At 38.8% G+C, this 14,113-nt stretch overlaps 1 protein-coding gene across 4 annotated transcripts in view; it reads right to left on the minus strand.

Moving 5' to 3' along the window:
• Window positions 1-14,113, minus strand: part of LOC129002560 (transducin-like enhancer protein 4) — a 125,171-nt gene that overhangs the window by 41,870 nt on the left and 69,188 nt on the right. For 2 of the 4 annotated variants that reach the window (XM_054430453.1, XM_054430449.1), the window contains exons 7-8: window positions 11,995-12,024; window positions 8,334-8,538 (exon numbers count right to left, since the gene is read on the minus strand). In XM_054430453.1, the coding sequence (XP_054286428.1) occupies window positions 8,334-8,538; window positions 11,995-12,024 (235 nt within the window). The remainder of the gene's footprint in view (window positions 1-8,333; window positions 8,539-11,994; window positions 12,025-14,113) is intronic. The other 2 variants (XM_054430450.1, XM_054430451.1) reach the window with 2 other exon arrangements.

The following is a 14,113-nucleotide window of genomic DNA, read 5'->3' on the forward strand; positions in this document are numbered from 1 at the left end:
CGGCATCATCAACCCACGCGGTATTTCAACAGATGAATTGCTGTCGACAACGTGGCGCGTCGTGCCCAACATGCTCGAACATGCTCGGACATGCTTGGACATGCTTGATGATCACGTGTATAAACATGTGTTTAACGTGGCGCTGATGACGAATCGATTGGTTGTATGTCATGTGACAATCTTGTATGACCTTTTATCGTATCAATCATCAATAAAATAGCATAATTGACTATTGGATACTGAAATAGACATAGCATGTAAATGGACCGGGTTCATCTATATGGATCAAACGTACTAACTAGTAACTAAACTGTACCCAAATGTTTTTCATTCAAACAAAAATATAAAAGGAATGTCTACTTCAGTAACTAAAATTAATTTGTACTTCCAAACAAATGTTAAAGTGTGAGTACAGAATTGTCCAAGCATACACTTAAGTGTGTAAAACCTAATTACACTAATTAATCTATCTACTCTACTGAAAGTAAAAACACGCCTTCGTCCATCTACAGCGACATATTGTGAGATTGACCTAGGCATGACATATGGCAAGTTCCACATCAGTAGTCAAAGGCGAGATTATATGTCGCGCTGCTAAGCCAACAACAATATATGGGGATGATATTAACTAATCAAAGCATATTGGCCTACAATGCTAATGCGCCGTTTGATGTACTGGGCTACATACAGCAGTATACGTAATCAGATTGTAGTGGGGTAATATTCCAGACAATTGGGGTGGTTTTTGTACGTATGGAGGTAAAATCAGCAACTTAATGTAGAGGCAGAATTTTAAATTTGAAGCCTAATTACAAAATAGCTTTCATATGGGCGAAAAATTAAAATATCTTACTGTATTCATTCGAACAAAATATAATAATTGGATTATTTACCGATATGTATTGTAAAACAAGGCGTCACTTTTTCTCTTTTGTTTCATGTTAGTAATTGTTGGTGATTAAAAAAAAATGTTTCCTTATCAGTTTTATAAATATTACTTGTGGATCTTTTTTGGTGAGAAATAAAATAATTAGCGTTATCAGAGACTAACCAACGTACTTGGCTATAAAGCTGGACGTTTATACACGAACCTTCATAAACCAGAACTAGCACTTTATAAAAATGATTCGTTGTTTTTATATTTCGCTAGAGAAGTATTGTCTACATCAGTATCCATGTTGAATGGCAGCAACGTATCAACTCGACGGAAGCCACTCTAATCAGTGTTGTACAACGGGAACAAGCGTCTATACAGTATACACAGTGTCAATGTGTTCTGCAGTTTGCACTTTATAGATCGCAAAGCCAATGTTTCATGTGGCGGCGATGTTTGCTCACCGCGTCATCTGATTGGCTGCCTTTGATCACGTGACATGATCTCATCACCTGATTGGCTGTCAGGTGTCCACCGAGCTGTTAAGTGAAGCTGGTGGAAAACCTTTGTGACCGGGGTCTGATTTTGCCGCTTCACTGGCCAAGACTTAAGAGGGTTTCCTCTTCGCTGCCGACGAAAAGAGCCGAAGTTTCCTCTTGAGAGGGTCAGTATGGGAATCAGAAATATATGATTCTTGAGTGGAAAATTGTCAAATCGATCCGGCTGCAGTGGATGAGAAGTGAAATCAACCGATTCAAGGATGAAGAAACGGGGATTTCCCCTATTCAATTTCATACCAAGGTTCTTATAGGTTTTTGTTCAGTATTTTAATTTTGATGGTTTACGTAAATTATGTTGGTTTAGTGCTGTATCAATATTTTATAATGATCTGCTGTATTCTCTATCTGTCATGGTAGAGTAAATCTCATACGATACTTTGAGAAAGCTTGAGGGAGGTTAATGCACAGAGTCGAGAGTAGTACTCTCTTGTTTTCCCCCAACGTTTGTTGTTTAAAATTAGATGAATTTAAGAGTAAGTCGCCGAATAAACTTGCCCACCGATGTTGACGTCGTCAGACTCATTTCAAGACTTGAAGCCTAATCACCAAGAAAAAACTCTCCCTAACAAGTCTGTCAAATGCAACTGTACTAAACAACGATCAAAACACCCAGGCCAATAAGCCAGATAACCTTATGCAACTCGAACCGGAATTGGAATTACATTCGACAAAAAAACACTCGAAACTCCACTTGGCCAACAAGACCGTACGTCAACGTCGGTGCAAAAAAGGGAATTGAAGCTCGCAAACACAACTTGTGGAATTAATTAGGGCGAGGCGCCATTACTTGTGTAAACGGCAGACATGGCGAGCGGCAATTAATGGAGGAGATATCATCAGCGACCGGTCCACCCGGCAGCCGGCAGCCGGTCGTGGCTTCAATTTGTACGATAAATCTGTCCCCGTCAAGCGACGCGGAGGAGGAGCGGTTAACATTCTTGTCGACTTTCCGTCCCGTATCTTTAGTTTGGCTGTAGACCAGAGTGGACTTGGCTGTTACTCACATCTGGTGAATCTGTGTGTGTTGATCGTTGACGTCATTGGATGATACGAGTTCTGCTATCTTGAGATAAATCGTGATAATTTAAGGAGAAAATTTATCGGGCAGTTTTATTTTCTTATCGTCTCGCGATTCTGTGCCTTTTGATCGTTGACGTCATTCGCAGATTCGAGTTCTGGTAAATTAAGTTAAACCATTATAATTTAGGAAGGAAAGCTGTATAGCTATATGGACTTCATAAACAGCTGGACTTCCTTTTGACAGCTGAAGTCATTCGATAATTCGGGAAATTTATCGGGCAGTTTTATTTTCTTATTGACTCGCGATTTTGTGTCCTTTGGCAGTTGGTAGTCTTTCGAAGAGTTGTACCAAAGAAGTTTGGGCTCTTACTAAAAATAATACCATTGACCATTGAAATAATACCAGTAGGTATATATAGTCAATGATAACACTTTATTCCCTTTATTCGTGACATGAAGAGACACGATGGTGATTAGTGGGTTTTTGGTGATGATGACCCGTACGTGACCTTTAGAGAACCAGTGAGTATCGAGCATTTGTGGAAGACCTTGAATTCCTCCGACAGTGATCGAACTTTACATTTCTTACCTACAACACGTGTTCTAATCACTTTAAAACTTATTTAAATCACATTAAAATCATTATTTTCATGAGTAGACAGCGAACAAGACCCTCAAACTGAGCGGTGTTCCACACTTTGTCCAGCTGAAATAGCCTATTCTCCCCCTGTCCCCGGGGACAGACAACCCCTGTGGCGGTTATAGTTTCCCTCCGAATCTCCCCCTCTTCCCGCCAACAGTGACAGAGTTATGATCACCTCAACAGTCAATCTCTGGTCACGAATCATCCCCTACTTCCCCTGCTTCCTCTCCATCATCGAGACAAGGGTTCGGAAATCGAGACACAGATTGCTATCGATACTGTTCGGTCCTCAGTTTTGATTAATTAACATAGCTTTGATTGTAATGTGTCAAAATTTGGTACTGATGTCAATTAGGCCTATGATTGGTTAATTCGTATAAACGCATTAAAATTATATTGTAGGATTCTTTCCACCCAAAGACGAGGTAAAAACCAGACCCCGATACGTCAAGAATCTTGATCTCTAGGACCCAGAAAACCTTTTGGCAAGTATTTCGCTAAATAATTATAGGTTATTTCCAATCAGTCATGAGTGTCTACGTAATAAACATAGGTTCACAGTCATACTTTTGTAACCAAACAATATTGACACTGTCAAAATTAATACCAGGATTTTCGCTAGCATAGTGGTTATCGAGTGAAACTTCGTTGCGGGAGAGACGGGTTCAAATTCTGGCATATCAAAAATTAATTAAGGGTTAGGACCACTACTTAAAAAAAAGTATAACATTCTTCCACACAAAATATCAAATAAAAATAAATCGTTAATAAAAAAAACACTCTATAATCAAATAAATACACGACTGTAATCTTAATTTTGAAAGACACCACGACACTCTACAGCCGTCGATGACCGATGTAGGCCTACACACATCTCTCGATATGTTAGGGTTTAGTTCAACCCCCGTATAACACCCGGCCGGTGTCGGTGGCGTGTTAGGGAGGGATGAAGAGAACCTGCACTGTATGACTAGACTGAAGGGTTCTCGCCGGGAGAGCTCTCAGTCCCACTTATCAACTATAATCAACAACCTCCCCTCCACTGCCACTCCCTCACAACACGGTCTAGCAGTTTTTGCCCCGCATTATTGCACCGCCATATGACACTCGTTTTTATTTCGCTGACTCGAAAACACTTTGCCCCTGTTGTCACCCCGGTCTCCCATAACGCGTGATTTGTATCGGTAACGTTTTTATGTTATGTCTGGTGCTGGTGTAAATGTGGTTTGGGCGAAGAAGTTTCTCGGATTTATTTTAAAGATGTGTAAGGTCGGATACAACATTTTTGTGTAAACATTTAAGGGAAAATAAATTATTTGGATGTTGCTACTTCTATTTATGATGGATGGTAAAGTACGTTGCGTTTTTTAGATCTTAATTTGTACGTTGAGTTTTTGGGAAGTTTACAAAATCCTACTAATATTATAAATGAGAAAGTTTGGATGTATGGATGTATGGATGTATGGATGTATGTTTGTGACAAGTGAACGCGAAAAATACTGGTCGGATTGGGCTGAAATTTGGCATGATGATAGCTCACATTCCCGATTAACATATAGGCATATTCTTATTTCAAAAATCCTTTCGGGCTCCGCCCCAGTGGCTCTGGAGTTTCCCGTGTTAACCTTATGAGAAATGAAATTATTGAATCTTAACAGCTGTTTCAATTAAACAAGTTGGTTCTGTTCTGTGATGTTCAATAGCATTAAAGTTACAAAAATTACCAACAGGGTGCAGCACTATTATTTCTTTTACATTTATGACAACAGCTAATTTGCAACCAAAAGGTGAGTGAGCGTAGCGAACGAACTTCAACCTGGAGGCGAGTTAGCGCAGCGAACGAGCTAACCTGAAGGCAAGTGAGCGCAGCGAACGAGCTCCAACCTAAAGGTGAGTGAGCGTAGCGAACGAGCTCCAACCTAAAGGTGAGTGAGCGTAGCGAACGAGCTCCAACCTAAAGGTGAGTGAGCGTAGCGAACAAACTTCAACCAGGACGTGATTGAGCCATGCGAACGAGATAATCTTGAAAATTAAGAAGTTAAACGGGGCAAAGCCCGCGGGTTACAGCTAGTAAACAATAAAATAACGTATGCTGGTTTGCCAACACACGATGCTGGTTTGCCAACACACGCAAGCGGTGACAATGTTTACGAAATGTTACGGACCCGTGAAATATAATATGGTTTAGTATATTGTTGCTTCCATATGATTCTGTGTTGTTACCTTCCTATGAATATAGTTTGTCCCACTTTGTTCCGTTTAACTAATCCCATTTTAACTCAACGCTCTCGTAATTTCCCACCCCTGATTAGCTCACAAAAAACATCCGAAATCCCCAAATCGAATCCGGCGTCAAAGCGAAACAATCCATGTCAATAATGTCGAATAAAACGAGATCAAATGCTCGATACAATAATTTGATCGAATTAGTTCTGTGCCGTGATTGTAGCCGTGTATAACTGCCACCCCCTGCGGTTGCCATGGAAACCCTCCCTTCCCGCCATCCCTCGGGTGTCTTTTCTTTTCATTTCCTTTCCGTATTGCTCTCATAGACGTTCCCAGTTCTTTTCACTCCGGGGTTATTGGGCAAGGGTTTGGCATTGAGGGGGAGAGAGAGAAATAGAGGATTTCTCCCTTTTCTCCTAGGGGCTTTATGCTCCAGTAATCACTGACAAATCCATCTCGAGGCTCCGTCTCTCTAAGTTTTATAATAAAACGATTTGCCTCCCCGATTGGCGTCGTTTAGGTTGCTGACAACCCCCTCATCCCCCCCCCCCCCCCCAACCTTGTGACATCCCGACCTATATGTTTCGATAACGTCTTTGTCCGTGTTCCACCTTATATTCACTTCCTTTCGTTCCATCTTGTGACCCAAAGGTTTGCCATCCATCTTTGAGAGGATAAAGGAATAGGAGGCAGTTACTCGTCAACAGTTTTTGGATTGACTTGTATACAAGGCCAATATATTTTGTAACCAAAATTGTAAGTTTCTTCTGTTTAACATTTGCGAAGGTGTTTTACCATAGTGTAGCACTTTAATGGATACATAAACATTTTCTTGAAATATGTTACTGTGATAAGAATTTTTTAAATATATTTTTTTATTGCTGGAGAATTTGAATTGGCTGTTAATTAAAGTGCAAAGTGGTTATTCTTGTAAGGCGAACATAAAATAATAAACATAATATTAGCTACCATACAATACATGTCAAAATAAGCATTAATACAGATATTTTTTGCAAAACAGTTACTAATCTGAATCGATTTTCAATACTACTTAGAAATATATTCTTTCAATTTTTTTGTTATTTCTCGATTAAGTGCAAAGTGACCTGTTCAGTTGCTTAGAAAAATTAATTAATAAGTGTCGTTCAAGTATATTTTACATATTGTACAGGGGAAGTACAAAGATAAACAATACTACAACTCCATCAACTTTTCATAACGTCTAATTTATTTCAACACACTCTCAACAAAATACACACATTGCTGAATATTCTAAAGCACCTCGACCACGGTATCACCCGCCAGAGGCCCATTGTGAAAAGCAAAGTAACATGCAACAATAAGGGGGCGAGAGCGACGCAATTAACTAAAATGTAACCGTGAGGGGTGGAAACCGCCCCGGCTCGACACAGTGGATAGTTAACAGGGCTAATGGCAGATATAGAGTCACGGCTACCGCAAAGTGGCCGGAACTTGGGGAACCCCCTCCCCCTCCACTCACTAGCTTCTAGCTCCCCCCTCCCACTCTGTAACTCCCCCCACCCTCTTACGGCGACCACGGCCAGTATCTGACCCTAGGTTGACTCTAGTCCACTTCGGTGGTCGTCCGTTTAAATTAACATCAATTACCTGTGTTTACGCTACGCCTTCACCGTTGTATGTTATGAGACAATTGTGTTCCAAGTGGTTCATTTTGGTATTTTTTCATGCTTTAGTGTGTGTGTCATGTCTTTGAAAACCGGTACCTTGTGGTTTCAATATAAAGTTGCTACCAAAATATTGACGGTCAAATTCAGAGGGTTTCTCCAACAATTGTTTTTTAAGGAATTTAGTGTTTTGGCCAGGTTTAAATGTAATAGGCCTAACTATGCTTACATCCAAACAAGCTTTTATCCATTTACAGTTTTCCATTTTTATACAACATTTTATAAACACCCAAAATACTTTTTCGTTCTTCAACAAAGATTTTTCTAAGTTCTACAAAAAAATTTAAACATTAATTAATATATTTTAATAAAAAGTTCATCCATCAAAATTTGATTCGCAGAATAGCTTTATTTACTTGTGCCAATGTCCTTAGGCCTATGTCCTTTCACATAGGTCCTAATGAGATTCCTCATACATACATATAATCTCAATATTTCCACAACCTTATGAGCGATATTTTATTTACGTAGCTCAACCAATAATACCTTAGAGTAATAATATTTTACTTCTGCCAATATAAACTATAGAAAAGGCCAACAGTTCGTAAATGTTGAATGGCTACTCCAGATAGTTATATGTAGGGTCCGTATCGAATAAAGTTAGCCCTCAAGCTAGCAATTATTTCCGTTTATGGTCGTCATGAACGAGTTGCAGGGGTCGTACATCTACTGCAGCTTCCGGTAAGTTTATGACGTCACCGGCTACAGCCGCACATAAACGCGATATAACGTTAACGTTTATAACGTACTCTACACTCGCGTAGCGTTGTAACGTGTAACATGTCCGGTGATGGGCAAAACATATAAATGGTGAGAATCTAATAAGAGTGTCATGTAAAAAAAAATACTTACATTTCATTTTTGAATTAAAAGTAAAAATACAGTTGTCGATGATATACGTTTTCTGACAGAGTATAAATTCTTATCTCACAGACCTATAGCTTGCCCCTAGAGATAAGAATGTACAGCAGTACAGCCTAGGTAAACTGTGCTACAATAGGTCAATAGGCCGATTAATAACCTACCCCTAGCCAAAAAAGAGGGTTCCGAACCCCCGGGCTAAAACTAGTGATTACCACATTGAAACCTGAGCTACCAGCACAGTTCCCATAGTAACACCAGAATTAACACCGTCCTCTAAAGAAAAAAAATTAATAAGTTTGTTGAGTAAAAACAAACTCTTAAACACTTGACCGGCCTTGTACCCTCTTTTCTGTTATATACCCCTAATACATTTAACATTAATCAGCTAAAACCCTTCCTTAACCAAAATGCAAGTAAGATAAATTTGTTATGTGACTCACCGCTGTTAGACTTGACCTCCTCCCTGGTGTGCAGGTCAGGTTTGGCCAGCATGGAGAGGGGGTGGGCCCCGGGGGCGGACAGGGCACCGCTGAGGCCCAGCAGGGAGGCGGCAGTGCTAGGCGGGCCGGGCAAGCCGGGGTGAGGCATCATGGGCAGTGGTGGTGCGTGCCCGGCATGGGGCAACTGCTGGGCGTGCATCTGTTGCTGTAAAACGACACACGGGTCAGCAACAATGTTGCAAAACCAGGGAACTGATAGAGATTAATGTGTTTGCAGGAAAATTATGAGTATTGAAACAGGGTCCTTTGCCTATTATAGTGGACATCCCCTTACCACGTCGAAGTTAGCTAATTTTAAAGTAAACTTGAACGTAATCTGGATAAGCCTGTGGTCAAAGTATAGGTTCGAATTGCGAAGTTTATTGTTGTTGAATTGTGAAAGAAAGTAGCCAGCGTTTCGGATGCGTTGAGCAATCCAGCCAAATCATTGGGCGCCATCTTTGGAAACAACGCGGCAATTTCCAGAAGAACAATATTCGAAAACACGTACCAGAATGTCAATGAAGTATAAGTTGACAAATATGAATACACCTCATGGCTTCGTTACCGACTTTACCTATTTCTAAAAAACCATTTAAGTTGAAAGTCCAATGATCAAGGATTAACTAGTATCGGGGAAAACAATATACTAGAGGATCTGGTACTTAAACTTTAATATGAGACTGGGTGAGTACGTAATATTCAAAGTTGTTGCACAATACTGTATCCTCACAACCCAAATCTTGAACTAAATTACTCATTAGATCCTCTATCCCTTGGAATTACATACTTTTCCTTGAACTCATCCCTATCCCAATACACTCACCATACCCAGATACCCTACATTCTATCACTTCGCCCCACCCTCCGAACTACTTTCTTCCGCGTCACGCTCATTTTCACGCTGTATCCCTCCGCGTGACAGACCATCACGTTTCCCCGATAAACCGACGGTTATGGACTATAAACGTAACGCAAATGTGCACGCCTTGTGAAGTACTTGGCTGATGCGATGTTTACTACTTTTGCCTGATGGTATCGTTGGGGTGGTAATTTCCAACCAAGAAGACTCAATTTGACTATGAAATTTGGGCTAGTAAATTTGTAATATGAGGTTTATTTGGTCAAATCGTAGTTTGAGTACTTCTCGAGATTTGATTCTAAACGTGAGGGCATCGTTTGTAGATATCCTTTCATTAGACCTTGGGTTGACTTTAGAAAGTGTGCAAATAAGGTCCCTAATTAATTTGTCTCCTTGATGGTAAAACAAGTTCGGCTCTAAGTAGATGTACTGTATTTGCAGCAACACATTCTGTTGGTTAAACAAGTAACGAAAGAATCCATTTTTAGACGTCTCAACCTAATCAAATATCTGTTTGGGTAGCCGTGTTGTTGTAGCGCTCGCCTTTACGTCTAAAGGTTTCTGGTTCGATTCCAAGCGAGTACGATTCTATATCCAGATTCCAGGGTTTGGGCCGTTCCCTAAAAAAACTGTAAAAATTGTAAATGGCGTAGAAAACCAGCTACCAGTAATTAAAAATGAAATACTCTATTTTGCATATTCTTAGATATCGAAAGATTAAACCGTTTTAACTTGATTACACGCCGAACATGGATACACCGTTGAAAATATCCTGCTATATTTCGGATACACAGAACATCGCCCACAGTTTCCTACGTCAATATTTCACACTTGCACTCTTTCGGCAAAATGTCTTCCCCTGAGTCTGAGGAAATAAGCAATTCAAGAGTTTCCCAGCGAAATATAAAAGGGGATCGACAGACGCTACACACGGAGCGCCAGGGCACCCTTGTATTCATTGGCCAGGGGGAGGGGAGGGTGTAAATATTGAAGCAGCTTCAGACCTGAGAACAGCCCCCACAAACAGGGAGACATCCACGTGGCATGGGATATTTGAAGGGTGAACTTGTGGGGGGCAACGAGATGTGACAAGTCAAAAACAAACATGTAACACCACCCTGGAGTCATCACCTCCGGGGGTGTAAAAAACGGTAAGGGTAGGTGTGATGGTATGAATATGATGTTTAAAATTATTTGTTTGAATTTCAATTATTTTGAAACATACATTTGGTAAAATTATAACGAATATAGGGTGAGCCGATGTCAAAATTGGCAAGGTTAAGTTTAAATATTGAGTTCATTAATTATTGTGTTTAAAATAGCAATTACATTGGTCATTTGTGTTTAACGTGTTTAGAGAAAACTGCGTTATACAAGAAGGTATTCAGAGTACAGTCAGTGGCTCATCCACATCAAATTGTTTTTATTGTAAAATCTCTCTAACTTCAACATAAGAATGTAATGTACAGAATACCTCAAATTAGTGTTCATATCGCCAATAATATTCTGCTATAGTCAAAACTAATCTGCAATAAATACATGGAAAATTATACACATAGACATTATATCCACTAAACCAACCAACAAAACTCTCAATTCAATAAAATTCACGTTCGAGAAAATTTAATTTGAAAGGATCGAGATAAAGTCAATATCCTATGCAAATCTCGGCGTTTGGAAGCTAATTGATCTTGGGGGAGAAGGATATTGAAAATGCTAATCACCTGATTTCATTTCAAAAAAGCCCCTGAGCTCAATCCATTGCTAATTAGTCTGTGTAAGGCAGTGTGCGAAGAATGTACGGCTCGAGGCATTTTGTGAGCGAAAACACATCGAATGGAGTTTGGGGTTGAATAATCGAGGGGTTCCTTTTCTTCCGCCTCGTTTTTGCGCTTCATTTCGCCGTTGTCGGCGCCCTCCGATTTCACAATTCAATTTCTAGCATCGCCACTCTGTGTGAAAAGCCCCCCCCCCCGCGACCCCCCCGACCCCCCCCCCCTGTATTGTCTGATATTCAATCGGCCGGAACTCCGGGACGGAAAGGCGGCTTTTAGCGGGTTACAACAAAGTTGAGTTGGAACAGAACACTAATGAGTTTAAATGTTTCTGGACATGTGTTGAAATGTGGAATAGTTAATTTTCTAGGGCTTAATGTTTTCCTTTAGTGGTTGAACATAGCCTATTTACCGGAGGTGTTTTCAAGTTTTATGGAAAGGGCAAAAAGTGATATAAATAATTAGTTAATCAAGCAAAAAAATATCAACCTTAACACGAGTTTAATTTGTTCTGGAAATAAGAGTGTTGTTTGTTTGCTATGGATTTTTTGTCCTAGGACGCAAGCCAAGAGCCCGGAATTGTTTTTCACATTACTTCAGGCTAGACCAAGGGGTTGCGGCATTATCGCTTAGACCTCAATCGTGTCATGAAATTTACATGTTTAACCTCAATCAATTTGCAACATACCAACATTATCTTATGAATACTATACAAAATGGAAACACAAATAACGATGAATAAACACTATACAAACCTTCCTTACACTAAACATAACAACTATTGGGCCCTTCGAATAAAGCGTTTACAAATGTAAGAAAACACAGAAAAATACTAAAAAAGAGATTGAAAACAACACAAAAGTGCATCAAAACTAACAAAGACAAAAACACTGAACTGACGCACCCTCGTCCAAGCGAAAAATTTTGACAAAAGCAGAGCTAAAATTTAGAAGTGAACAATTCCAAAACATTTATCCGCACTTACCAACAGACGGGGGAGGTCAGGGCGTTGCTGCTGTGAACAAAAGAGAGAAAGTTGCGTTAAAATAACAAAACAACAAAACAAAACAAAGTGAAAACAAAAAGAGGAATAACAAAATTAGAAAATAATATAGGCCCACTTAATACTATGACACTCTACTGTGTACCTGATACGTGTTAAATATATACTACTTATATAATATGTTTAAGATAATAAAATAACAATAGTTAAAAATAGGTGCATAACTTTATCTTATCTATATCATAAACGTACTTTGTAACTAAATAAAAACGTCGTTGTAAAAGGTACTTTACTGTCCGACATAAATTTTAAGATACGCGATTTGTAGTTTTTATAATTGTACAATTAAATCCGTTTTAACATTAAATGTAAATTATTTTATCGCAGACAAGAGTTTGAAATAAAAAAATAAGGTAAATTAATAACTTTTCTGTTGTGGAAACTAGTTTAAAGTGGTAACATAAATCCTGAAATGACCGTCTCGGTAAAATTTATTTTAGCAGCAAAGCTAAATTATTTAACAATTCCACAAAAATAGAGTGCACGGTAAAGTTATTTGCAATGTCAGGGTGAAAAATTATAGAGAAAATAAGAGATGATAATCCCTTACATTAAACTTAAATTGAGTACATACAAAACTAATGAAAAAAATTGTGTATGTAACCACAGAATTGTCGGTTATTTAACTAACAACTAGGATTTTTATTTAATTGTATATATTTAGTTTTAATAGAATGTGTAAGAATACAATACGTGTTAAAATCGCTAAAGTGAAAAAACCCCAGACCCAAAAGTTTTTAATTCAGAAGTGTTAAGATCTTACACACACAACCTAAGCTAGAGGCGACCCACCCTCCCCTCGCCCTACAGTATATACCCAATCAGTGGATCCTGCAAGGGTTAATTTCCAATTTCCGTCGCCCCGACACAATTAACCCACCTTTAAGCCAATTAGTAAATTACACCAAGTTAGTAGGTTGGCGTCAACGTAGGGGGGGGGGGAAGGGGGGTGGTTACAAACTCGGGTCTTCCTCTGTAAACTAACGAATTGCACTGTACTGTTTTGTTGCTACTTTGACAAAGGATATTGTACTACAGGTTTATTGAACAAAATATTTAATCGATGGTGGTGTATTTTTGATTAATCGAAAATTAATTTATATCTTAGAATTATATATAAGACAATTGAGTTTGGATTTTGCTGGTAAACTTCTTATGTTGTATGAAGCTTGCTTTGAATTGTTACACTTCCGATTGAATTGAAAACTGCCTATGACTAAATATTATCCTTTTATTTCAAGACAAATGTTTCAGTGTCTACTTTACTTTTTGTAAGACTAGAGGATAAGCAATTTTTCAAAATTAAATAGTTTTTGGTCAATTTATATTATATTTGAATCTTGGAATTACATTCACAAACCGGACAAGAATATGCTTAAAACACTTTTTTATCTGGCCCATAATAATGGGAAATTTGTAAAAAGTAAATTTAATGCATACATACCACTTCCCCAGCCCCGTACAACTAAATATCATCAACATCAGCCCCCGAAATGTGGAGAAAATTCTGAATCATTTTAAAAATCTACAGTCTGGCCAAAGACGAACCCCAGCAAATAAAAACATTGACATGAAATAAAGAGAAAGCAAAGCAGATTTCCACCGAAAGGGGCAAAGTTGTGTCAATGAGTAGAATCATTATCAGAGTTTTCACGGAGCTTGAGCATAAACAAATCTGGCTCCAACTTAACTCATCGCGCCGCGTTATTAAAAATGTTTCAAATAATTCCCGCTTCAAAGGAGCACCTTGATTAAACACGCTGATTCTCCCTTGAAAGTAACGTCAAAGTTTATAAAGTCGGGGGAAGCTTGGGAATTTATTATTCATGCGGATTATTGTGGCTAAATTATTTTGAAGCAAACAACTTTGTGTTTGGAAGCTTTTAAAAGTGGTTTATCTTTAACTTGAGATATCCTTTTACTCTGATAATGGTAAATACAATATGTATGCTGTAGGGTCTAGTAGTGTGGCTTTTGCTCCATAGGAAAGTTGTTTAATCTAATAAAAAGTAAAAGTTCCTGATTATTAAAATACATTTTC

The sequence above is a fragment of the Macrosteles quadrilineatus genome, unplaced genomic scaffold (genome assembly GCF_028750875.1).
Source record: "Macrosteles quadrilineatus isolate MER2022 unplaced genomic scaffold, UCM_ALF_1.0 Scaffold_9__3_contigs__length_116548681, whole genome shotgun sequence".
NCBI classification, from domain to species: domain Eukaryota; kingdom Metazoa; phylum Arthropoda; class Insecta; order Hemiptera; family Cicadellidae; genus Macrosteles; species Macrosteles quadrilineatus.